Below are 24,022 nucleotides of genomic sequence, written 5' to 3' on the forward strand. Positions count from 1 at the left end.
ACTCAGCCAGGACACAAGGCACGTGTGCTATGCAGGCGGCCCTGGCACCCTGCTTCTTGCCCGTGACCCCTATTGCTTCCATGCGTTTCCACGCCTGGCGTCCAAAAGCCCACCTGCACCTGCGATTCTCGGTTGAGGGCTGTCCTGGGCCCTCCCTTCTGGCCAACAGGGGTTGGTGGGTCAACACCCAGCTCCCACACCCTCGGGCAGTGTAACTGAAGACCAAGTTCCGCCCCGTCTCCTAGAGCCCCCAGGTATGGGGGCTGAGCGCCAGCAGCCCACAGTGCCAACCCACCTGGTAGCGCCTCTCCTCTCTGATGCCCTGCTGCCTCCACCTCCGTCTCCTGCCCTCCTGACGCTTCTTGGGACCACGTCCCCAGAAATGACATCAGATCCTTGCTGCAGGGTCAGCTTCTTGGGGAACCCAAACTGAGACAGACACATTTAATCACCTGACTTCTAACAAAGCACCCGTCATGCGATCGTGTGCTTGTGCCTGAAATGCGGTGAAAACAAGCCGAACCATCACCTGACATGTTTCAGGTGTTAAATCCAGACTCTGATCCTCTAATGAGCCCCGCGATGCCCCAGGGCAAAGGGCTCGTCTACTTTCTTAAATGAGCTCAGCTCAGTGGCCGTTAGCAGGGCATCCCTGTCCTGAGTGAGGCTGGCCCACCTGCAAGCCCAAGGCCCCTGTTAATCAGACAAAGGATGTGCAAGCAAATAAAACATTTTAATTAAGGCTTCATTGGTAAGCCAGATGGGCCAACCATGATCTAATCCAAAGAACCTTGTACCCTTGTAGCCTCTGTTCTAAAACATCCAAGCACGTGTCTACAGGGGCCTAGAGGCACCTCCTCCCGGTTAGCTCAGGCACTGGAGGATCCCTTCTCTCCCAGTTTCTTCTTGTTTGCCTTCGTCTTTTCAATCATGGTCTCCACAATGACAGCAGTCTCTTCGTACGTCTGGATGCTCTCAGTGGAAAACTTCTCTATGGATTCCATCACCTCCACCTTCTCATAGGCCAGCTTCCTGGGAGGGCTTCTCGCCAGCCGGCTGCCGCTCCGAGCCCCATGCCCCTCGGACCCACCCAGAATGACCTGAGGCCCTTGAGACCGGGGTGTAGACGGCCCCTCCGGACCAGGCGCCACCATGGGACAGGGCCCTCTGGCCCCCTCCTCCTTCTGGTCATCCTGTTTCCCCTGAAGCCCCTTCAGTTCTTTGGCATTTTTCTCATCCCCTTTGTCTGCAGGGTGCGGGGTGGGGGGGCGTCCATCTTCTTTCTCCTGCAGGGGCCCCTCTTCCTCCTTCAGACCTTCTCCTTTCCCCTCAGGGGGCTCCCCTTCCTTCTTCACACCATCTCCTTTCCCTTCAGGGGGCCCCCCTTCCTCCTTCACACCGTCTCCTTTCCCCTCAGGGGGCCCCCCTTCCTCCTTCACACCGTCTCCTTTCCCCTCAGGTGGCCCCCCTTCCTCCTTCACACTGTCTCCTTTCCCCTCAGGGGGCTCTCCTTTCCCCTCAGGGGGCCCCCCTTCCTCCTTCAGACCATCTTCTTTCTCCTGGGGGGGCCCCTGTCCCTCCTCCAGAGGGGGCTCAGGCTGCTGGGGAGAGGGTTCCACGCCGCTGTCAGGAGGCACAGAGTCGTCCCCCTTAGACACCACCACGCCCCCTTTGGCTGGGACAGAGAAGACACAGAAGCCAGGATCCACGAAACTGCCATCTCCGGAAACCATCACGTACCGCCCTTTGGTGTACAGGTCGGCGGGGGGCTCGGGTTCTTTGGGGCCTTTCACCTTCTCCTTGATCATCTTGCCTAGTTTCTCAAAGGCTTTGCTTATCTTGCCTCCATCTGGGACATCCTCCGGAGCCCCTTCCTGGGTCGGGGGACTTGCTTCTTCATCTCCTGGTTCAAGCTTAGACTCGCCCTCTTCTTTGATTACCACCCGCCCCGGCTTCATGTCCTCTGGACCTCTCAGCAGTGTCTCTTCCAGAATTTCATCTGCTCTGTCTTTTGCTACCATCTCCTTTTTCTTCGGAAGGTTCTTGGGGAGGCCTTTGAGTCTTGGTTTCGCCGCAGTTATATCCTGCACAGCCCTGGTGAGATCTTTGAAAAAAGAAAAAAGGAGGTGGGTGCAATGAGTAAAGGCCAATGAAAGAGGAAGAAAAAGTATTTGTTGAAAAATACATGCCTAGCACTGAGGTGGGGTTTCCTGGTTGGCTGGTTGGCAACAGGTAGGATACATGGCCCACACTGAGGACCCAGCCCTGCCGGCCGCTGTGTGACTTTGGGACAAGTCACTTGGCCCCTCCGGGTTTGCAGAGCAGAGGGGAGGCCCCCACAGTTCCCTTCATACTGGGTACAACTTACTGAGATCCGTGTTTCTCCTGCAATAACATTCTGTGGGAGCAGGGCCTCTGCCCCACCCCAGCACCCTCACCTCGAGGTCACAGGGGACACTTGGATCCAGACCAGACCAGGAAATCCAGTCCAGGGAGTCACTGTCACCTCAGGCTTCCCCAAAGGAGCAACTCAGAGTCAACCCACCTTCCTCTGATGGGTTTGGAATAGCCTCCAGGCACACCCTTGTCCCCCTGCACCCCAAACCAGATAAACACCGCCACTCCTTGCTCACCACCCCCTTCCTCCTGTGCAACAAGAGGAAATGATGCCCTTAAACCCAGAATGGGAATCCCCTGGGCCAGAGGCCACATTCACTGCTTCAGACCAGCCAAGAGGAGAAACTTAAAGTTTCAGAAAACACAAAGTTTCACCCTGTCTCATCCAAAAGGCAGGCTTTTAGTTCCAGGTGGCACTGGTGGTAAAAAAAAAAAAAAAAAAAAACCCGCCTGCTGTTGCAGGAGACATAAGAGACACAAGTTCTATCCCTGGGTCAGAAGGATTCCCCTGGAGGAGGGCAGGGCAACCCACTCCAATATTCTTGCCTGGAAAATCCCACGGACAGAGGAGGCTGGCAGGGTAGAGTCCATGGTGTCGCAAAAGAGTCAGACATGTCTGAAGTGACTTAGCACACACACATACATCTGAAAGGCTTTCGAGATTTACTAACACAGTGATTTTTTAACTTTTTAACACCAAAGTCTTCTCCAGCTACCCTCCTCCCTTTGTTAACCAGAGGACTTGGGTTCACAGAGCCAGGGCATCCCACAGGGGTGACCCTCAATGACAGAGCAGAGTGAGCAGGCATGGCGGTGCAGGTCATGAAGCCACGGGGGAGGGACACAAGGGGGACATGTCAAAGCAGGTGGCCAGAAGCAGGTGCAGAATGGGGTGCTTGCAAGACCAGTTGCTGAATTTCAGGGCCTGCTGTTCAAAACTGTGAAGAATTTCCAGACTGTGACAGTAAAGCATCAAGCCCAGCACCCTGCACACAGCTACGGGCCCCTGGAGCCAGCCTGGGTGTCTGGGGACCCCTGCCCCTTCTCCCATCTCCACAAAGCCCTCTGAGCTTTCTGAGACCCTGGGATTTGACGGCACTGGAAGCCAGGCTTTCCTTCCTCCGGGCACCGTTCTGTTCGGTCCTGACTGGGGAGACTGAGCCATGAGTGGACATCTCACAAGTGCGGGAAACCGCCACAAAGGACCAAGTGTTGAAGGCAGAAGCTCCACTGCCCACCAAGCTCTTCCTGCTCAGCTTTGAACGGAAGAGAAAACGAACAAAAGTTGAGCATCTACTCTGCTCCTGATGCTAGATTAAGCACCTTTGCTTAAAAGAGTTCATTTCACTGGGGGAGGGGGAGGGTGGATAGATACATTTCATTATCTACTTCTCGCCAGTGTAAATGTTAATTGCGATTTTCCTCCCCAGTTAAATGCCTCATGCTCATGGATGGTGGCCTCTCGTGTGGCCTGACTTTCTCCTTGTAAACTCTCAGACTCAGTCACTCGGCACCAGTGGGAGGACATCCGCAGAACGAGGAAGGACCCCACATAAAAGCACTGAATTTCCAGCTGGATCGGAAGGGAGCATGAATGTTACATTTGGAGACAAAGTCGCTTGATTTTTTCCATTTTCCTAGGACAGAAAAGTAGAACAAGCCAGAGTTGGGGACTCACCTTTCCCACCATGCCGAGGGCTGAGGGAGGCCCCATGGCTCGCAGTGTACAGGGTGATTGGAGTTTCAATGAAGGCAGAGCTCAGCCTGACAGGAAGAACCAGAAAGAGGGAGGTCACCATCGTTAAGTCATCAAGGCAAACAGAATGGGGTTGTGGGGTAAGAGGGAGGCTCTAGTGTCCAGCAAAAATGAACAAGGCTTCCTCTAGATCCAACAGCTCAAGAATCACAAATGTACTCACGCATTGCATGATGATGGGAAAGTCATGTCATAAACTGTGAAACACACATAAAAAATGGTAAGGTATAAATGACTGATAATCTAAATATGCCACTTTTCTGTTGAACAGGAGTTCTCTGTGTTTTCGGGTTTTTTGTAAATAAGAGAGGGTTTCCCAGGTGACTCAGTGGTAAAGAATCCACCTGGCAATACAGGAGCTGCAAAAGACATAAGTTTGATCCCTGGATAGGAAAGATCCCCTGCAGGAGGCAATGGCTACCCACTCCAGTATTCCTGCCTGGAGAATTTCATGGACAGGGGAGCCTGGTGGGTTACAGACCTTAGGGTCTCAAAAGAGTCAGACACGATTGAGCATGCACACCACCCCTAAAATAAGAGAATGGCCAGCCCAGGATAAATTATTTAGGGCAACCAGCATATGATTCTCCAACTTGTTTTTTAAAGAATAGTTTCTATAACCAGAGATAGCAGGAAGATAAAAGCAATTGAGACAAAATGTAAACAGCTAGTGAATCTAAGAGGATTCAGAATTTCCTTGCTCTGTGCCTGCAACACTTCTATCAGTGTGAAATCATATCAAAATTAAGAGTTCTATATAAACACACAAAAGAGGTACCCAGTTACCTTTTGATGAAGTCCTGCCTCCAAAACAAAACTTTTCACAAAGACATTTAAATACCAGTTCAAGACATTTTGTATATGTGTGCATGAAGCATTCACTGTGACATAAATATAATTGAGTTCAGCACAATACATTGACCGGAACTAGAGAAAACAAAAGAAAATCTTCCTTTTCCTGCAACACATTAGAGCACTCATATGCCAAGACAGAGCCCCAGAGAGAGGACAGAAGTGTCCCTGGGGGAACGCCTGGGTGTTTCTCTTTTATCTCAATCTAAACCCCCCAAACACACTCACACATTGCATGATGATGGGAAGGTCAATCATAAACTGTGAAACACACATAAAAAAATGGTAAGGTAGAAATTGCTGATAATCTAAATATGCCACTTCTTTCTTGAACAGGAGTTCTCTTTGTTTTGGGGGCTTTTTAAAATAAGAGAGGGCTTCCCAGGTGGCTCAGTGATAAAGAACCCGCCTGCCAATACAAGAGCCACAGGAGATGTAAGTCCAATCCCTGGGTTGGTGGAAAGATCCTCTGGAGAAGGCAGGGGCTACCCACTCCAGTATTCCTGCCTAGAGAATCCCATGGACAGAGGAGCCTGGTGGGCTAGGCTGAACTGAAGAATCTCCACTTAATAGAGAAGCAGAGTCCTTACACTGGGAGGCTGGCCTCAATCCATTCTCCACACATCTAGGGCTATAGGTACACAGGTGGATACAGTCATATATGTAGGCATGGGTACGGATAGGAATAATGGAGACACCATTGTAGATGTGTATGTACACAGAGACAATGCAGGTGCCAATGGTTTATACATGTACATGAAGACGACGGAGGTGTAGACAGTTTATGCATGTACATAAAAATAATGGAGATGTAAACAGTTTATACATGTACATAAAGATGACAGAGACATGGACAGTTTATGCATGTACATAAAGACAATGGAGGTGTAGACAGTTTATGCTGCTGCTGCTGCTAAGTCACTTCAGTCATGTTCGACTCTGTGCGACCCCACAGACAGCAGCCCACCAGGCTCCTCTGTCTCTGGGATTCTCCAGGCAAGAATACTGGAGTGGGTTGCCATTTCCTTCTCCAATGCATGAAAGTGAAAAGTGAAAGTGAAGTCGCTCAGTCGTGTCCGACTCTTAGCGACCCCATGGACTGGAGCCTACCAGGGTTAGGGTTAGGGTTAGGACGTGTACATAAAAACGATGGAGATGTCGATAGCTTATATATGTACATAAAAATGATAGACATGTATACAGTTTATACATGTACATAAAGATGATGGAGATGTAGACAGATGAAAACCATGGAGGTATAGGGTTAGTAGAAGGAAAGAAATCTTAAAAATTAGGGCATAAATAAATGTAAAAGAAACAAAAGAGACCATAACAAAAATCAACAAAGCCAAAAGCTGGTTCTTCAAGAAGATAAATAAACTTGACAAACCATTAGCCAGACTCATCAAGAAACAAAGGGAGAAGAATCAAATCAACAAAATTAGAAATGAAAATGGAGAGATCACAACAGACAACACAGAAATACAAAGGATCATAAGAGACTACTATCAGCAATTATATGCCAATAAAATGGACAACTTGGAAGACATGGACAAATTCTTAGAAAAGTACAACTTTCCAAAACTGAACCAGGAAGGAATAGAAAATCTTAACAGACCCATCACAAGCACAGAAATTGAAACTGTAATCAGAAATCTTCCACCAAACAAAAGCCCAGAGCCAGATGGCTTCACAGCTGAATTCTACCAAAAATTTAGAGAAGAGCTAACACCTACTATCCTACTCAAACTCTTCCAGAAAACTGCAGAGGAAGGTAAACTTCCAAACTCATTCTATGAGGGCACCATCACCCTAATACCAAAACCATACAAAGATGCCACAGAAAAAGAAAACTACAGGCCAATATCACTGATGAACATAGATGCACAAATCTTTAACACAATTCTAGCAAACAGAATCCAACAACATATTAAAAAGATCATACATCATGACCAAGTGGGCTTTATCCCATGGATGCAAGGATTCTTCAATATCTGCAAATCAATCAAAGTAATACACCACATTAACAAATTGAAAAATAAAAGCCATATGATTATCTCAATAGATGCAGAGGAAGCCTTTCGACAAAATTCAACATCCATTTATGATAAAAACCCTCCAGAAAGCAAGAATAGAAGGAACATACCTCAACATAATAAAAGCTATATATGACAAACCCACAGCAAACATTATCCTCAATGGTGAAAAATTGAAAGCATTTCCTCTAAAGTCAGGAACAAGACAAGGGTGCCCACTCTCACCACTACTATTCAACATAGTTTTGGAAGCTTTGGCCACAGCAATCAGAGCAGAAAATGAAATAAAGGGAATCCACATTGGAAAAGAAGAAGTAAAACTCTCACTGTTTGCAGACGACTTGATCCTCTACATATAAAACCCTAAAGACTCCACCAGAAAATTACTAGAGCTAATCAATAAATATAGTAAAGTTGTAGGATATAAAATCAACACACAGAAATCCCTTGCATTCCTATATACTAAGAATGAGAAAACAGAAAGAGAAATTAAGGAAACAATTCCATTCATCATTGCAACGAAAAGAATAAAATACTTAGGAATAAATCTATCTAAAGAAACAAAAGACCTATATATAGAAAACTATAAAACACTGGTGAAAGAAATCAGAGGACACAATAGATGGAGAAATATACTGTGTTCATGGATTGGAAGAATCAATATAGTGAAAATGAGTATACTACCCAAAGCAATCTATAGATTCAATGCAATCCCTGTCAAGCTACCAATGGTATTTTTCACAGAACTAGAACAAATAATTTCACAATTTTTATGGAAATACAAAAAACATCGAATAGTTCAAAGCAATCTTGAGAAAGAAGAATGGAACTGGAGGAATCAACCCACCTGACTTCAGGCTCTACTACGAAGCCACAGTCATCAAGACAGTATGGTACTGGCACAAAGACAGAAATATAGATCAATGGAACAAAATAGAAAGCCCAGAGATAAATCCATGCACCTATGGACACCTTATCTTTGAAAAGGGAGGCAAGAATATACAATGGAGAAAAGACAATGTCTTTAAAAAGTGGTGCTGGGAAAACTGGTCAACCACTTGTAAAAGAATGAAACTAGAACACTTTCTAACACCATACACAAAAATAAACTCAAAATGGATTAAAGATCCAAACATAAGCCCAGAAACTATAAAACTCCTAGAGGAGAACCTAGGCAAAACACTCTCCGACATATATCACAGCAGGATCCTCTATGACCCACCTCCCAGAATATTGGAAATAAAAGCAAAAATAAACAAACGGGACCTAATTAAAATTAAAAGCTTCTGCACAACAAAGGAAACTATAAGCAAGGTGAAAAGACAGCCTTCAGAATGGGAGAAAATAATAGCAAATGAAGCAACTGACAAGCAACTAATCTCAAAAATATACAAGCAACTCCTACAGCTCAACTCCAGAAAAATAAAAGACTCAATCAAAAAATGGGCAAAGAACTAAACAGACATTTCTCCAAAGAAGACATACAGATGGCTAACAAACACATGGAAAGATGCTCAACATCACTCATTATCAGAGAAATGCAAATCAAAACCACAATGAGGTACCATTTCACGCCAGTCAGAATGGCTGCTATCCAAAGTCTACAAGCAATCAATGCTGGAGAGGGTGTGGAGAAAAGGGAACTCTCTTACACCGTTGGTGGGAATGCAAACTAGTACAGCCACTATGGAGAACAGTGTGGAGATTCCTCAAAAAATTGGAAATAGAACTGCCATATGACCCAGCAATCCCACTGCTGGGCATACACACCAAGGAAACCAGAATTGAAAGAGACACATGTACCCCAGTGTTCATCGCAGCACTGTTTATAATAGCCAGGACATGGAAGCAACCTAGATGTCCATCAGCAGACGAATGGATAAGAAAGCTGTGGGTACATATACACAATGGAATATTACTCAGCCATTAAAAGAATACATTTGAATCAGTTCTAATGAAGTGAATGAAACTGGAGCCTATTATACAGAGTGAAATAAGCCAAAAAGAAAAACACCAATACAGTATACTAATGCATATATATGGAATTTAGAAAGATGGTAACAATAACCCTGTATGAGATACAGCAAAAGAGACACAGATGTATAGAACAGTCTTTCGGACTCTGTGGGAGAGGGCAAGGGTGGGATGATTTGGGAGAATGACACTGAAACATGTATATTATCATATGTGAAACAAATTGCCAGTCCAGGTTCGATGCATGATACAGGGTGCTCGGGGCTGGTGCACTGGGATGACCCAGAGGGATGGGATGGGGAGGGAGGTGGGAGGGTGGTTTAGGATGGGGAACACATGTACACCCATGGTGGATTCATGTTAATGTATGGCAAAACCAATACAATATTGTAAAGTAAAAAAAAAAAAAAGAAAACCATGGAGGTATAGACAGTTTATACATGTAAGTAAAGACAATGGAGATGTAGACACTTTATGCATGTACATAAAGACGATAGAGATTTACATACTTATGTGGAGATGAGGTGCAGGCTTAGGTGATAAAGATGTAACTATAACCATAGATAATGTAGACACAGGTGTATGTAGATACAGATGTAAGTGATATAGACGTGGATACAGATGATGTAGATGTGGGTGGAAGTAGAGATGCAGATGACATAGAGGTAAGTGCAGGTGTAAATGTAGGTGATGCAGGCATCAGCATAAATAACAGAAGTGCTGAAGATGACGCAGGCACAGAAAATGCAGATGTGGGGTAGACATACATGTAGATGATCCAGACAGACGTAGATGGCAGAGTAGGTGTCAGATGTCGATACAGATGATGTAGGAGTAGGTGATGTAGAGGCAGGAGTAGGTGTAGACGATACAGATGTAGGTTAGGTGATGTGGGTGTAGCTACAGATGACGTAGAGAACGCAGGCGTAGTGTAGATGTACACATACAGACGCTGTGGACACAGATGTGGACATAAGTATACGTGTAGGTGCAGACACGGTCACATAGATGAACACAGAGGAAACAGAGAGTAGCTGATGCAGGTGTAGATGTGAATGAGGCTGAGACAGAGACAGAGACACTTGCCAGCAGACTTCACATCCCAATCCATCGTGCAGGAGACCAGACAGCCTGTTGGTAGCCACAGTACTGGCGGGCCAGGTGCTCAGAGTCACCATGGCAGCAGCAGTAATAACACCAACCGCTCTGAGCACTGGTCCAATTCCAGGTACTGTGCAGGCATCTCGCCTGTAGCATCTCAATAACCATACCTGGTCATCCTTTCAGCTAAGACATTCCTGTCACCAGAAGCCTGTGGAGCTAAAAGGCACCTTGACATCCAAACACTCCCACAGTCATCTTCATCACCTCTCCCCTCCCCCTACCATCACTCATGCCAGAGCCCACATCTCTGTTGCAAACCCACTCATCCTCTGCCTCCCCACTAGCATTCCAGCCCCATGAGGTCCTGGATTTGGGGGTCTCTTTCTGGTGGCTCAGACGGTAAATAATCTGCCTGCAATGGGTCGGGAAGATCCCCTGGAAAACAGAATGGCTACCCACTCCAGTATCCTTGCCTGGAGAATCCCATGGACAGAGGAACCTGGCAGGCTACAGTCCAGGGGGGGTCACAAAGAGTCGGACACGACTGAGCAACTAACACTCACTTTCCTGACACATTCCCTACAGCCTGGAACTTGCACATGGAAAAACGTGGAACAAGTAAGTGTTTCTGTGCCCGTGGGCTCTGCCCACCCTGACCCCACCTGTTGCCTTCATTCTCGATGATGCGATGATACCGGTCCAACTCGTTCCTCAGGGTCTGCTGGACGACCACCAGCTGCCGGCAGTCATAGGATGATCTCTCCAGGCTCCTCTCTGCCTCTTCAATCTCCTTCCGCAGGGTGTCTATCTGCTCGTTGTAGAGCTGAATCTCATCATCATAACACTCGTGGGCGTCTCTGATGGCTTGTTCCAGGGCCGCAGTCTGCGGGCAGAGACAATAGTCACAAGAAAACCCAGCCACCCTCTCCCTGCAGACACAGACACAGCAGGGGAGAATCCGGACGGCGTACCCAGTTGTATTTGTTTTGTTGGTTTGTTTCTCTGTCCGCAGAGAATCTTAAAGCCACAGAAGGATGTGACAACTGAACCCCTTCCCCTGATGCTTGTATCAGCACCCCAGGAAATCAGCCTGTAGCGGAGCCCCCGACCCAAGGCAGTAGGAAGATGAGAAACTCAGAAAATAAAAACTGCCATCCCTGGACTAACATGTACAACTCCGAGTACATTCTTCGTACTTTACTGAGTTAGCATGAAAAAGTAGTAAAAAAAAGAACATGGACTAAATAGATAAGATGCTATAATAATAAAAAGGGGGGGATCTCCTTGATCTTATTCAATCACTACGGCACTTTAATTTTCTCCTGATTTCTGACCAGTAGAGTTACATATATGTTTTGATAGCTAAAATGTGTGTGTTTGTGTGCGCTGGCACTTATGCAAAATAACTTCAGAGAAACGCTATTTATATATTAAAGCAGGACAAGTCAAAATTAAGGTAGGAAAATGAAGAGAGGTTCCTCGTCTTCACTTTTAGAGCTATGACAACCCACAAGCAGCCACAAGCTTCTTACTTATTTATAAGCAAACTTATTTACAAGCTCAGTACAAGCTTGTTTTCCCACAGAGAAAAGATATAACAGGCGTAGCCAGTCCTCAAAAGCAAAATAAAACATGTAGACTGAAACCCACTTCATCTGCAAGAGCACTTGTCAAACTTCAACACACATATGAACCACCCCAAGGATACAGTTTTGCTCAGATTCTGACTCAGTAGCTCCAGTGGGACTGGAGGGGCCGGGTTTCTAAGTGGCTCCTCCACAATGCCCGTGGCTGTGGCTCTGGTCTCCGGGCCACATTCTTTGAGTCGTGGGGAACTAAGCAAAAGTCTGAATCTATCCTCATGTATGTGCATCACAGGATGCCTGACACATGCAGCTTAATGAACACACTGGACAACATGGAGGGTGATTGTTCCTGAGAGCCTGACCCTTCGCTATGTACAGATAAGGTCATGAGAAACAGAGATGGGCAGGAATTGTCCCAGCCTCGAGGAGGCTGAGGAGACAGGACACCTGAATGCAGGCAGGACCCAGGATCAGGCAACCTGTGAACAGGGTAAGGGGTGAGATTTCAGGCAAGTCTCTTACCAGTCTGGTCTGCTCACCAATGTCCTGGTTTCAACCTTGGTGCTTTGCTATTTGGATGTTGACTTTGGGGGAATTGAATGAAGAGTATGGGAAACTCTGAGTTATTTTCACAGCATCAGAGAAGTCTAAAATTATTTCAAAATAAACAAAGAGAGTTTGGCCAGGTTTCTGTTCCTCATTTAAAACTGCCTCCATTCAGGAAACAATCTAGATGTCCATCAACAGATGAACGGATAAAGAAGCTGTGGTACATATATACAATGGAATATTACTCAGCCATAAAAAGGAACGCATTTGAGTCAGTTCTAATGAGGTAGATGAATCTACAGCCTATTATAGAGTGAAGTAAGTCAGAAACAGAAAACAAACATCATATACTAATGCACATATATGGAATCTAGAAAGATGGTTACTGATGAACCTCTTTGTAGGGCAGCAATGGAGATGCAGACGTAGAGAACAGACTTGTGGTCAAGGGGCAGGGAAGAAGAGGGAAAGAGTAGCATGGAAACATACACATTACCGTATGTAAAGCAGATCACCAGTGGGAATTTGCTGCATGACTCGAAATAGCAACCCACTCCAGTACTCTTGCCTGGAAAACCCCATGGATGGAGGAGCCTGGTAGGCTACAGTTCATGGGGTACCTAAGAGTCAGACACGACTAAGCGACTTCACTTCACTTCAGACCTCAAACCAGCACTCTGTGACAACCTAGAGGGATGGGATGGAGTAGGAGGTGGGAGGGAGGTTCAAGAGGGAGGGGACATATGTGTACCTATGGCTGATTCATGTTGATATTTGGCACAAACCAACAAAATACTGTAAAGTAATTATCCTTCAATTAAAAATAAATAAATTTTAAAAAATAAACAAAATTGTCTCCATTCAAACAGTCTCCTAGGACATCAAACACCAAGGCACAGCCTCTGACTCCTGGTGTGGCCACACCCTCTTAACCATACCAGCGTCTACACGCTCCAGGAAAGGCTTCCATGAAGGGATTCAAAGGACCCCTCCAGACCTGAATCTCAGAGACAAGAAGCCATCCAGGAGTGGGTGAATCCCCATGTAAGACTCTCCGTTTCCATGGAGCGGTCCTGAGAACAAAGCCTGCAGGTCACAAACTGGTGTGGCTGGGCTCCATCCACTCCAGAGTCAGCTGGGCAGTAGGGAAACATGAGAGCTGGACACACTTTCATCAAAGCTCACCCTTCTACCACACGAATAGGAAAGAGATGTGACCGCAGCACCCATGTGTTAAAGCTCAATAATTGAAACCTCCTCCATCAGAAGGAGGGGTGCTCAGAAAGAAACAGTAAAAGCCCCCCTTTCGGCAGCTCAAAGGGGGCTAACGAGATGTCTCTGAGGGGACTGACTTCCATGTGGGCTTCAGACACCGTCTAGCACCAGACTGATCGTAGGAGAAAGAGACCCTCCTTCCTGGAGCCACAGTCCAGGTTGGCCACAGGCTCAAGCACAGGGTGTCATAGAACCCACGGAGAGGCCCAGGGTGCTGGGGAGGTGGGGGGAGGGGGGGAGGGGGCGGGGCATCACGGAAGGCTTCCAGGAGGAGGTAAGTCCAGTCCTGGGCACTGCAGAAGCAAAGGGACTTGCAGAAAGAGGCGTGAGAAGCAGAGAGGCGGGCGCCAGGTCTGCAGGGGTGGTCAGGAGAGGAGAGGGGAAGAGAGCTGCCCACTGACAGCCCCGGGTCACTTCGAGAACAGTAGTCAAGCTGATACAGAGGGCAGAGGCAGGTGGCAGGCGTGGGCCTCAAAGCAGCCTGAACTTCACTGTGAGCCAGGTAACTGGGCATTTCTGTCTGGACCATTTGGATCGACCAGCTGATATTCATCTCCCCACTTGGCTGCAGGCAGGAGCCCAGCCAAGCTCTGCTTGGTGTTCCCGGACCTCACATGGGGCTCGCCAGAAACATCTGAATAAAAGACAAGTGTTCTAGCTCAGTTGTGGGGCTTGCCTTTGCACACACAGTCCTCAGGGATCCTGAGCTACGCCTCATGTGAGCCCCGTCTGGAGGGGTGACCTCCTGCCTCAGTCCTCTTAGGCCCCTGGACTCCTTTGGGTTCAAGGTCATTTCAAAAAGGAAAAAGAAATCATATCCTTTCCAGATTACATGCCATCTTACCAAAACCTGCCACCAGATGGTGCTAAGGGACTTTCACAAAAAATGATGTCTGGGCAACACACTCGTAAAAATCTGCATTTTTTCACTTCCTGTCACAAAAACTCAACTGATGCAACTTAGAGAATTTAGAGAGCCTGTCCTTTCTCGGGCACCTGGAATAAGTACCATCTCATACATCACGTTCAGGGATCTCATGCGTGGTCCACGTTCAGGGATCTCATGTGTGGTCCACGTTCAATCTCAAAAGCAGGGGCCCCCAGCTCCAATCGTGGGTGCTGTTGCAGGCAACCTGCAGACCAGTGTTCTCAAAGCTGGCAGAGCCACCTGGGGGGCTTGTTGAAGGAGATGCTGGCCCCTCTCCAGTATCCCTGATTCCACAGGTCTGGGGCGAGCCTGTGAATGCCCTAACCATAGGCAGAGCCAAGGAGTGCTGCCCCACAACATCCCCACCACATCCCCAGTCCTAGCCCTGGCCCCACTGAGGGGCTATGATGACTGGTCTCCCTGGGAACGTACAGCTTAGCTACTCCATCCGAAAGTCATGGCAACATTTTAAAATTAGCAAAAAGCCAGCTGTAAATATCTCATGAATCAGGCTATGGAAGGCCCAGGCCAGGAACATGAGTGGCCCAGATGTAGAACATCCTGACCCAGCATGGGATTCCCACCCCCGCCTCCCCCCGCCTCCCCCCCACAAATTAGTGACCTCCAAGTGTGGTTCCTGGGCTAGCAAGCAGCACCTGGACTTCAGAAAGGTAGGTTCTTGGGCCACAACCCAGACCTACTGAGTCAGAAACTCTCAGGTGGGTCCAGACATGTGTGTGTTTTAATTTGAGCTAATCAGGCAGACTTTTGGCCCCAGTGACCTTTACCCCTTAGCTTCTGCCCAAGACTCTGTGGTATTAGTTGGCAAAGGGACTTTGCAGATGTAAGCAAGGTTCTTAAGCAGTTGAGCTTAAAAAATAGAGAGACTATTCTAGATTATTCCTGATCACATGAGCCCTCAAGAGCAGAAATCAAAGAGAGTAGATGCATGAGAAAGAGTCAATGTCCCTGAAGATGGAGGAGGCCACCCACCAAGGAGAGTGGGCAGCATCTGGAATGACTACTGGCAGTAAAGAAACAGGATCCTTGTTCCCACAGGCACACAGAACAGAATTCTGCCAACGTGACTGGGCTTGTGTCCACTTCTCCAAATGCTTAGTCACACACACACATGTACACACACACACACACACACAACTTATACACACATATATGCACACACATGTACACACATTCAAAAATATTCACACACATTATACACACATGTGCACACACACACACACACACACACCCTCCCTCTATCCTCTCAGAACCTCAGAGAACACTACATACTCATCAAGTCACCAAATCAACGTGCCTGGTCCTCAAGCCACAGTTTATCACCAGAGCAGGATGAGTTTTAAGGGGTCTCTGCAGCTGGGGTCTCTGCCTTGGGGACCATCTGCAGACCCCCATGTGCTTTCCGAAGCCCCTGAGTCACTGCACAGTGAGGGGTGTGTGGTGCGTGGGCAGGAATAGAGATTCTGGACTCAGGTCCTGAAATTTGGTAACACTGAGAACCCACGAAAAGCACCACACCCCACAGGGCTCCAACATGTGATTCTTCTGTCGGCACTGGTGGGGTTCAGTTCAGTTCAGTCGCTCAGTCGTGCCTGACTCTGCGACCCCATGAATCACAGCACGCCAGGCCTCCCTGTCCATCACCAACTCCCAGAGTTCGCTCAAACTCATGTCCATCGAGTCGGTGATGCCATCCAGCCATCTCATCCTCTGTCATCCCCTTCTCCTCCTGCCCCTAATCCCTCCCAGCATCAGAGTCTTTTCCCATTGAGTCAACTCTTCGCATGAGGTGGCCCAAGTATTGGAGTTTCAGCCTCAGCATCAGTCCTTCCAATGAACACCTAGGACTGGTCTCCTTTAGAATGGACTGGTTGGATCTCCTTGCAGTCCAAGGGACTCTCAAGAGTCTTCTCCAATACCACAGTTCAAAAGCATCAATTCTTCAGCACTCAGCTTTCTTCACAGTCCAACTCTCATATCCATACATGACCACTGGAAAAACCATAGCCTTGACTAGATGGACCTTTGTTGGCAAAGTAATCTCTGCTTTTTAATATGTTATCTAGGTTGGTCATAACTTTTCTTCCAAGGAGTAAACATCTTTTAATTTCATGGCTGCAATCACCATCTGCAGTGATTTTGGAGCCCCCCAAAATAAAGTCTGACACTGTTTCCACTGTTTCCCCATCTATTTCCCATGAAGTGATGGGACCAGATGCCATGATCTTCGTTTTCTGAATGTTGAGCTTTAAGCCAACTTTTTCACTTTCCTCTTTCCCTTTCATCAAGAGGCTTTTTAGTTCCTCTTCACTTTCTCCCATAAGGGTGGTGTCATCTGCATATCTGAGGTTACTGATATTTCTCCCGGCAATCTTGATTCCAGCTTGTGCTCTTCCGGCCCAGTGTTTCTCATGATGTACTCTGCATATAAGTTAAATAAGCAGGGTGACAATATACAGCCTTGACGTACTCTTTTTCCTATTTGGAACCAGTCTGTTGTTCCATGTCCAGTTCTAACTGTTGCTTCCTGACCTGCATATAGGTTTCTCAAGAGGCAGGTCAGGTGGTCTGGGATTCCCATCTCTTTCAGAATTTTCCACAGTTTATTGTGATCCACACGGTCAAAGGCTTTGGCATAGTCAATAAAGCAGAAATAGATGTTTTTCTGGAACTCTCTTGCTTTTTCAATGATCCAGCGGATGTTGGCAATTTGATCTCTGGTTCCTCTGCCTTTTCTAAAACCAGCTTGAACATCTGGAATTTCACGGTTCACATATTGCTGAAGCCTGGCTTGGAGAATTTTGAGCATTACTTTACTAGGGTGTGCTGCTGCTGCTCCTAAGTCGCTTCAGTCGTGTCCGACTCTGTGCGACCCCATAGACGGCAGCCCACCAGGCTTCCCCGTCCCTGGGATTCTCCAGGCAAGAACACTGGAGTGGGTTGCCATTTCCTTCTCCAATGCATGAAAAGTGAAAAGTGAAAGTGAAGTCGCTCAGTCGTGTTCAACTCTTAGCGACCCCATGGACTGTAGCCTACCAGGCTTCTCCATCCATGGGATTTTCCAGGCAAGAGTACTGGAGTAGGGTGCCATTGCCTTGTCCGTTACTAGGGTGTGAGATGAGTGCAATTGTGCTGTAGTTTGAGCAGTCTTTGGCATTGCCTTTCTTTGGGATTGGAATGAAAACTGACCTTTTCCAGTCCTGTGGCCACTGCTGAGTTTTCCAAATTTGCTGGCATATTGAGTGCAGCACTTTCACAGCATCATCTTTCAGGTGGAGTAGAGACAGAGTAACATATAACGTTTAATGGTATACGTAGAGGTGCAGATTTTTTAAATTCTTGTTCTCTTGTCCTTTACATGTACTTGTCAAACCGAACATCAATTTACTTTTGGATTTGGGAAATGTGGTCAAACAGGAAGGAGCGTGTTCTAACCCAATGTCCCCATCAGAACAGCCAGATACATGGAACCACAGAAAGAAACTGAAGGAATCACGGAGGTGCCCCGCAAAGCCTGTGAACCACAAAAGAAGCCTGTAGAAATAGGACCGAGCTTTTCTGGTGAGTTCAGTTTGCAAATTAAGCTTCACCAAGAACAGAAAAGGGGTGGGGTGAAAATGCAAAGTTTCCACTAACAAATTCTGAGCAGGAGCAAATGCAGAAACAGCCCCTCTCTCCAGTCTCCCCTCTGACTGGAATCTGCAGTCAGATTCCAGAGGAGAGAGTTCAGGTCAGAAGCAGGAAGTACAGATTCAAACGAGTGGAGGATTAAAATCCCCAATCTGTGACCATTTCTTATTTTTTACAACAATTTTAAACTGGGAAAAATGGGTCGGTTATGCACAGGTGGGAGCTTACCCTTGGTGGGGGAGGGGGCCTGAGGGAACCTCTCGGGAGCCAGAAATTAGTGGGATCTATTGTCCCTGCTTCCCTGGTGGCTCAGACAGTAAAAGTGTCTGCTTGCAATTCGGGAGACCCGGGTTTGATCCCTGGGTCAGGAAGATTCCCTGGAGAAGGAAATGGCACCCCACTCCAGTACTCTTGCCTGGAAAATTCCATGGATGGAGGAACCTCGTTGGCTACAGTCCATGGGGTCGCAAAGAGTCGTACACAAGTAAGCAACTTCACTTTCACTTTCTCTGTCCCCTCTGGCGCAGGCCCTTTCCAGTCTGAGCAGGAAGGGCAGTGCCCTGGGCAGCCCTCCGTCTATGCAGACAGCTGGTCACCCCCCTAGGGACGCTGTCTGTCACTTGAGGGCTGGGCACACAGGTGTGCCAAGTTTGTGAGAATGTACAGTGAGACAGGGCTTCCCTGGTGGCTCAGTGGTAAAGAATCCATGTGCAATGCAGGAGATGTGGGAAATTTGGGTTTGATCCCTGGGTCGGGACGATTCTCTGGAGGAGGGCATGGCAACCCACTCCAGTACAGAGGAGCCTGGCAGGCTATATAGCCCATGGGGTCACAAAGAGTTGGACACAACAGAGGGACTAAACAACAACAAAACAACACAGTGAGACAAACGTGCGCAAGTCTCTCGGGCATGTGACACCAGAATGAGCCTGCAGAGGGTGGGGCGCACCTGGGCCTGCAGCTCGGTTCTCTGGGCTTGCAGGAGGCAGATCATCTCCCTGCCGTCCTCCAGCTGGCACTGCAGGGCGGCGGCTTCCCGTTCTGTCAGGAGCTTCTCCTGTACAAAGAAGCCAGACTCAGCATCACACACTTGTCATGGGAGGAAACACGTAGAGGAGCGGAGAGGCCTCCTGTGTTCTGCACATTCACATCCCCCTAACCCCGCCCTCAGATTCACAGGCTGAGGCCCTGACCCCCTCCCGCCATGGGAAGGCATCTGGGCTGGGACTTTGGCAGGAAGGGAGGTGGAGATGAGGTCACTAGAGTGGGGCCCCCATGGTGGGATTAGTGCCCTTAGAAGCAAAGAAGGAGGCACCAGGATCTAAATGTGCTTTGCAAAGTGCACATGAATCCCTGAGCATCCTGCTGAAATGGGGATTGTGACTCAGTGGGTCTGCTGGGGGGTCTGGCTGAAGATTCTGCATTTTTCTCAAGTTCCCAAGTGATGCTGAGGGTCTCTGACAATCACTGACGCCATCAAACTAAGTCTAAATGGTTCTACATTCCTACAACTCAGACAAATGGGGCTACAAGGAAACAAACTATTATGATTTTATAAGTGTGCTCTGATACAAAACACCTTTGAATTAAAGGGGAAAATGTTTGCAAAATACAATAAAGCGTCTGGAAAGAAATCTCTGACAAAGAAAATTATGCTTTAGGAAAAGCTGTGTTTTAGAGCAGTTCACTTGTGACTTCCCAGGTGGCACTTGTGGTAAAGAATCCATCTGCCGACGCAGGAGACGTAAAGAGATGTGGGTTTGATCCCTGGGTTGGGAAGATCCCCTGGAGGAGGATATGGCACCCTACTCCAGTATTCTTACCTGCAGAACCCCGTGGACAGAGGAGCCTGGTGGGCTACAGTCCGTAGGGTCACACAGAGTTGGATACAACTAAAGCAGCTAAACACACACGCACACAGTTCACTTGGGGTCATTGGTGAGCAATGTGGACAAGAATATCCCCATCAAGGCCAAAAGAAGTAACCCTTCTGCCTCTCAGATGTTACTTGGCAGGATTCAACTATGTTCCAAAAGCAAATTTGGGGATTTCTTCAGCTTTGATATAAAAAGTTAGGTTCAAATAAACATAAAGCAGTCAGCTACCCTTGCCCACTGGTTCTGCAGGGTGTGGGCTTGAGCAGACTTCTATCCTAAGTCATCTCTGCAGAAAAACACAGAATCTCATCAGCTGAACAGTCCACAAAACCCTGACCTCAGCGTAACACTTCTCCAGAGAAAGACCACATGACATTTCTGTTTTAATCTGTATCCTTCTCAGTCTATTTCTACACATACCGTATCGTGCATCACAAAATCCCATAAACCACAGGAGGAAAAAATATAGGTCAATATCCTGTTGAACTGTTAAAGAGCTGAGTGAGGAAGGAATCTGGAACATTATACTGGGAATACAGTTTTACACCCAAATTCCAAAACAGCTTCAACCATCTCTAACCGGTCCTGACAGTTTTCATGCCCCAGACTTGCCTCCTCATTAGTAGAGCCTGACCTGGAAAAACAGAGTCACTCACTATCTTCAATTTTCTGGATTCAAAATTACGGTCAAATTGATAAGGGGAATAAGAAAACAAACAACCCAATCATATATAGATATAGATATATATGCAAAAGACTTGGGTCTTGGTCCAACACAGAAGATACGTGAATCATAGATACATGGATGGCAGATAAGCATCCATATGTCTTGACTGAAAAGATACTCAACAAGGAATTCCCTGGTGGTCCAGTGGTTAGGACTCTGTGCTTTCACTGCTGAGGGTTCGATCCCTTTCGGGAACTAAGATTCCTGCAAACCATGTGGTGTGGCTTAAAAAAAAAAATGCTCATAACAAGATACACAACACATTTATTAGAACAGCAAACAGCAAAACCAAAATAAAAGCCCAACATCCCAGTGCAGACAAGAAAGCAAAGCAACAGAAGCTCCCATCTGTGGCTGGGGGTGGGGATGCAGTGATGCTACAGAGCTTGGGAGATAGTCTGGTAGTTTCTTATAAGCTAAACAAGGAAGAGAGGACAAACACCTAGGAAGACGGTCAGCAGCAGAGTTTATGTCCTCAAATGTCTAGATACCCTTGTTCACTTACAGACTGAAAGAGCAAAAGAGTAAACTTGAATATGAATGCTCAGGTTGGGTTGGGGGCCCCAGACAGTCCAACCTGATGACTCTCCCTGGGCCTCTGGGCACCAGCCCTGGGGCTGCAGGACCAATGCCCACGTGTGGCCACCCTGCTGCTGCGGCTCCTGCTCTTACCTCCCGCATCCCACTCGTTATGGCAGCTGCCTGCGGGGTGGTCTGGATGATCTGCTGCAGGATGGTGACATAGGTCTGAATCTCCAGAAGATTCTGTCAGGGAAGGAAAGAGTTCTCATTAAAACCTGAACTGCCTGAGTTTCTCCCTCCGGGCTAATGTGACCCTCGGGATATCAGACAGTGACCTGCTCGAGGGCGCCTGATGCCTCCTTTTATCTACACAAAAGCCGCCCTCTGCCGCCTGGAGCAGGTCCTGAGGCAGAGACACAGACACTGAAGCTGGAGGGAGGCCAGGTCCCTGGAGAGGTCAGCCCTCAGGTCTGCTGTGCTCAGGTGACACAGCTGGGCAGGAAAAGAGTGTCTGGCACTTGCATTTTCAAGATGCACAAGCTCAGAGAGGTTAGACCACTGGCCTTAGGTTACATAGCTCCGGGACTGGACTTTCCCAGAACACCAAGCACCCCCACCCCACCGCAGCATGAGGCTACGAGAAGCCGGTAGGGCTGTGGGCAGAACACAGCAGTACCTGAGAGAAGGCTCTTGCTATTGCTGTTTAGTCGCTAAGTCATGTCCGACTCTCTGCAACCCCGTGGACTGTAGCCCACCAGGCTCCTCTGCCCATGGGATTTCCCAGGCGAGAACGCTGGAGTGGGTTGCCATTTCCTTCTCCAGGGGGCTCCTGCAGGCCACATGTTCCCTCAGAGGCAGCAGTGAAAATTTACAGTTTTTGCATTTTCTCCATTTTCTGATCTGAACCAGTTTTGCCTAATCAAGACGGATTCACGTGCAATCACTCTGTGGACTGTAATGTCTCCCATAGATACTGGCTCCCACCCCATCCCCTGACACACACACCCCAAAACCACCCCCCCCCTGCACGTCTGGTTCACTAAGCACTGTCCAGCCCAGTTCACCTGGGCAGCCCACTGCAGCCATCTCATTTTTCAGCCACGAGAGCTCCGGACTGGTTTCCGGTGGGAAAGGGCTGCAAGAGGGGTTGTGGTTACCTTTTTGTACCTGTCCTTGGCTGCACTGATGTCATCCTGCAGAAACTGGGCTTCAATCTGAAGACGCAGGTTACGTAGCAGGGCTTCATCTGCCTCCTGCAACAAGAGGGTCACAATTCTGATTTGGAGAGGCCATGGGGTGGGTGTGAAATCTGAACACACAGACCACTGGGGGTCTGGTTAACAGGCAGACTGCTGTTTGGTAGGTCTGGGACGGCGTCCGGGATTCTGCATTTCTAGCAGAGCATTGGGTTAGCCCACTGGACCTGGTCTACCACAATAGCTCTCAGGCAGGGGTGATTCTGCCCCCCCGCCCCCGGGGACATTTGGCACAATCTGGACATACTTTTAATTGTCACCATTTGGGAGGTGGAGTGCTACTACCGGCATCAAGTGGGTAGGGGTCACAGATGCTGCTAAACATCTCACAATACATAGGACAACCTCACACAACAAATAAACCTCCAGTCCCTAATGCCAATAGTGCCAGGGCTGAGAAGCCTTGATCTAGAAAATTCAGGGAGAAACAGTATGCTTGCATGCCAATAACCTTAAAATTGCTTCCCTGATGGCTCCCGTGGTAAAAATCTACCTGCAGTGCACAAGATGCAGGTTCCGTCCCTGGGTGGGGAAGATCTTGTGCAGGAGGAAATGGCAACCCACTTCAGTATTCTTGCCTGGAAAATTTCATGGAGAGAGGAGCCTGGTGGGCTACAGTCCATGTCCGGCTCTCACAAAGAGCTGGACATGACTAAGAGACTAACACAGTTTCGAATTATGGTGCTGGAGAAGCCTCTTGAGAGTCCCTTGGACAACAATCAAACCAATCAATCTTAAAGGAAATCAACCCTGAATATTCATTGGAAGGACTGATGCTGAAGCTCCAAAGCTTTGGCCACCTAATGTGAGGAGCCAAATCATTGGAAAAGACCCTTATGCTGGGAAAGATTGAGGACAGGAGGAGAAGGGGGCGACAAAGGATGGGATAGTGGGATAGCGTCACTGAATCAATGGACATGAATTTCAGTAAACTCCAGGAGATAGTAAAGGACAGAGAGGCCTGGTGTGCTGAAGTCCATGGGGTCGCAAAGAGTCAGACAGGACTTAGCAACTGAACAATGATAACACATACACAACCTTAAAATCTGACACATCTGTATTTGTTCTAGAGCCTCTCATCAGTGAGTTGAGTTTCTAAGACTAAGAAACAGGTTTCCCTTAACACTGAAACCTTTACTTTAGAATGAAGCTAGAGCCCTATTTTATACCATTCAAAAACGAACTCTAAATGGGTTAGCTGCTGCTGCTGCTAAGTCGCTTCAGTCATGTCTGACTCTGTGCAACCCCATAGACGGGGGCCCACCAGGCTCCCCTGTCCCTGGGATTCTCCAGGCAAGAATACTGGAATGGGTTGCCATTTCCTTCTCCAATGCATGAAACTGAAAAGTGAAAGTGAAGTCGCTCAGTAGTGTCTGACTAGCGACCCCATGGACTGCAGCCTACCAGGCTCCTCCGTCCATGGGATTTTCCAGGCAAGAGTACTGGAGTGGGGAAATGGGTTAGAGACTTAAATAATTTTATACTGAAACAAAACTCCAAGAAGAAACAGGAAAAAACCTCCCTGGCATGGG

General features: G+C 47.7%; 1 protein-coding gene across 1 annotated transcript in view; it reads right to left on the minus strand.

Annotated features, from left to right (window-relative positions):
- Positions 1–725: 725 nt before the first annotated feature.
- BFSP1 (beaded filament structural protein 1) overlaps positions 726–24,022 on the minus strand; it is a 38,761-nt gene continuing 15,464 nt past the window's right edge. Inside the window, exons 3-8 of the mRNA XM_070382065.1 lie at positions 22,392–22,487; positions 21,385–21,477; positions 19,058–19,165; positions 10,782–11,002; positions 4,076–4,161; positions 726–2,104 (exon numbers count right to left, since the gene is read on the minus strand). Of these exons, the coding sequence (XP_070238166.1) occupies positions 870–2,104; positions 4,076–4,161; positions 10,782–11,002; positions 19,058–19,165; positions 21,385–21,477; positions 22,392–22,487 (1,839 nt within the window). The 3' untranslated portion in view covers positions 726–869. The remainder of the gene's footprint in view (positions 2,105–4,075; positions 4,162–10,781; positions 11,003–19,057; positions 19,166–21,384; positions 21,478–22,391; positions 22,488–24,022) is intronic.

The sequence above is a fragment of the Bos mutus genome, chromosome 13 (assembly GCF_027580195.1).
Source record: "Bos mutus isolate GX-2022 chromosome 13, NWIPB_WYAK_1.1, whole genome shotgun sequence".
Lineage (NCBI taxonomy): Eukaryota > Metazoa > Chordata > Mammalia > Artiodactyla > Bovidae > Bos > Bos mutus.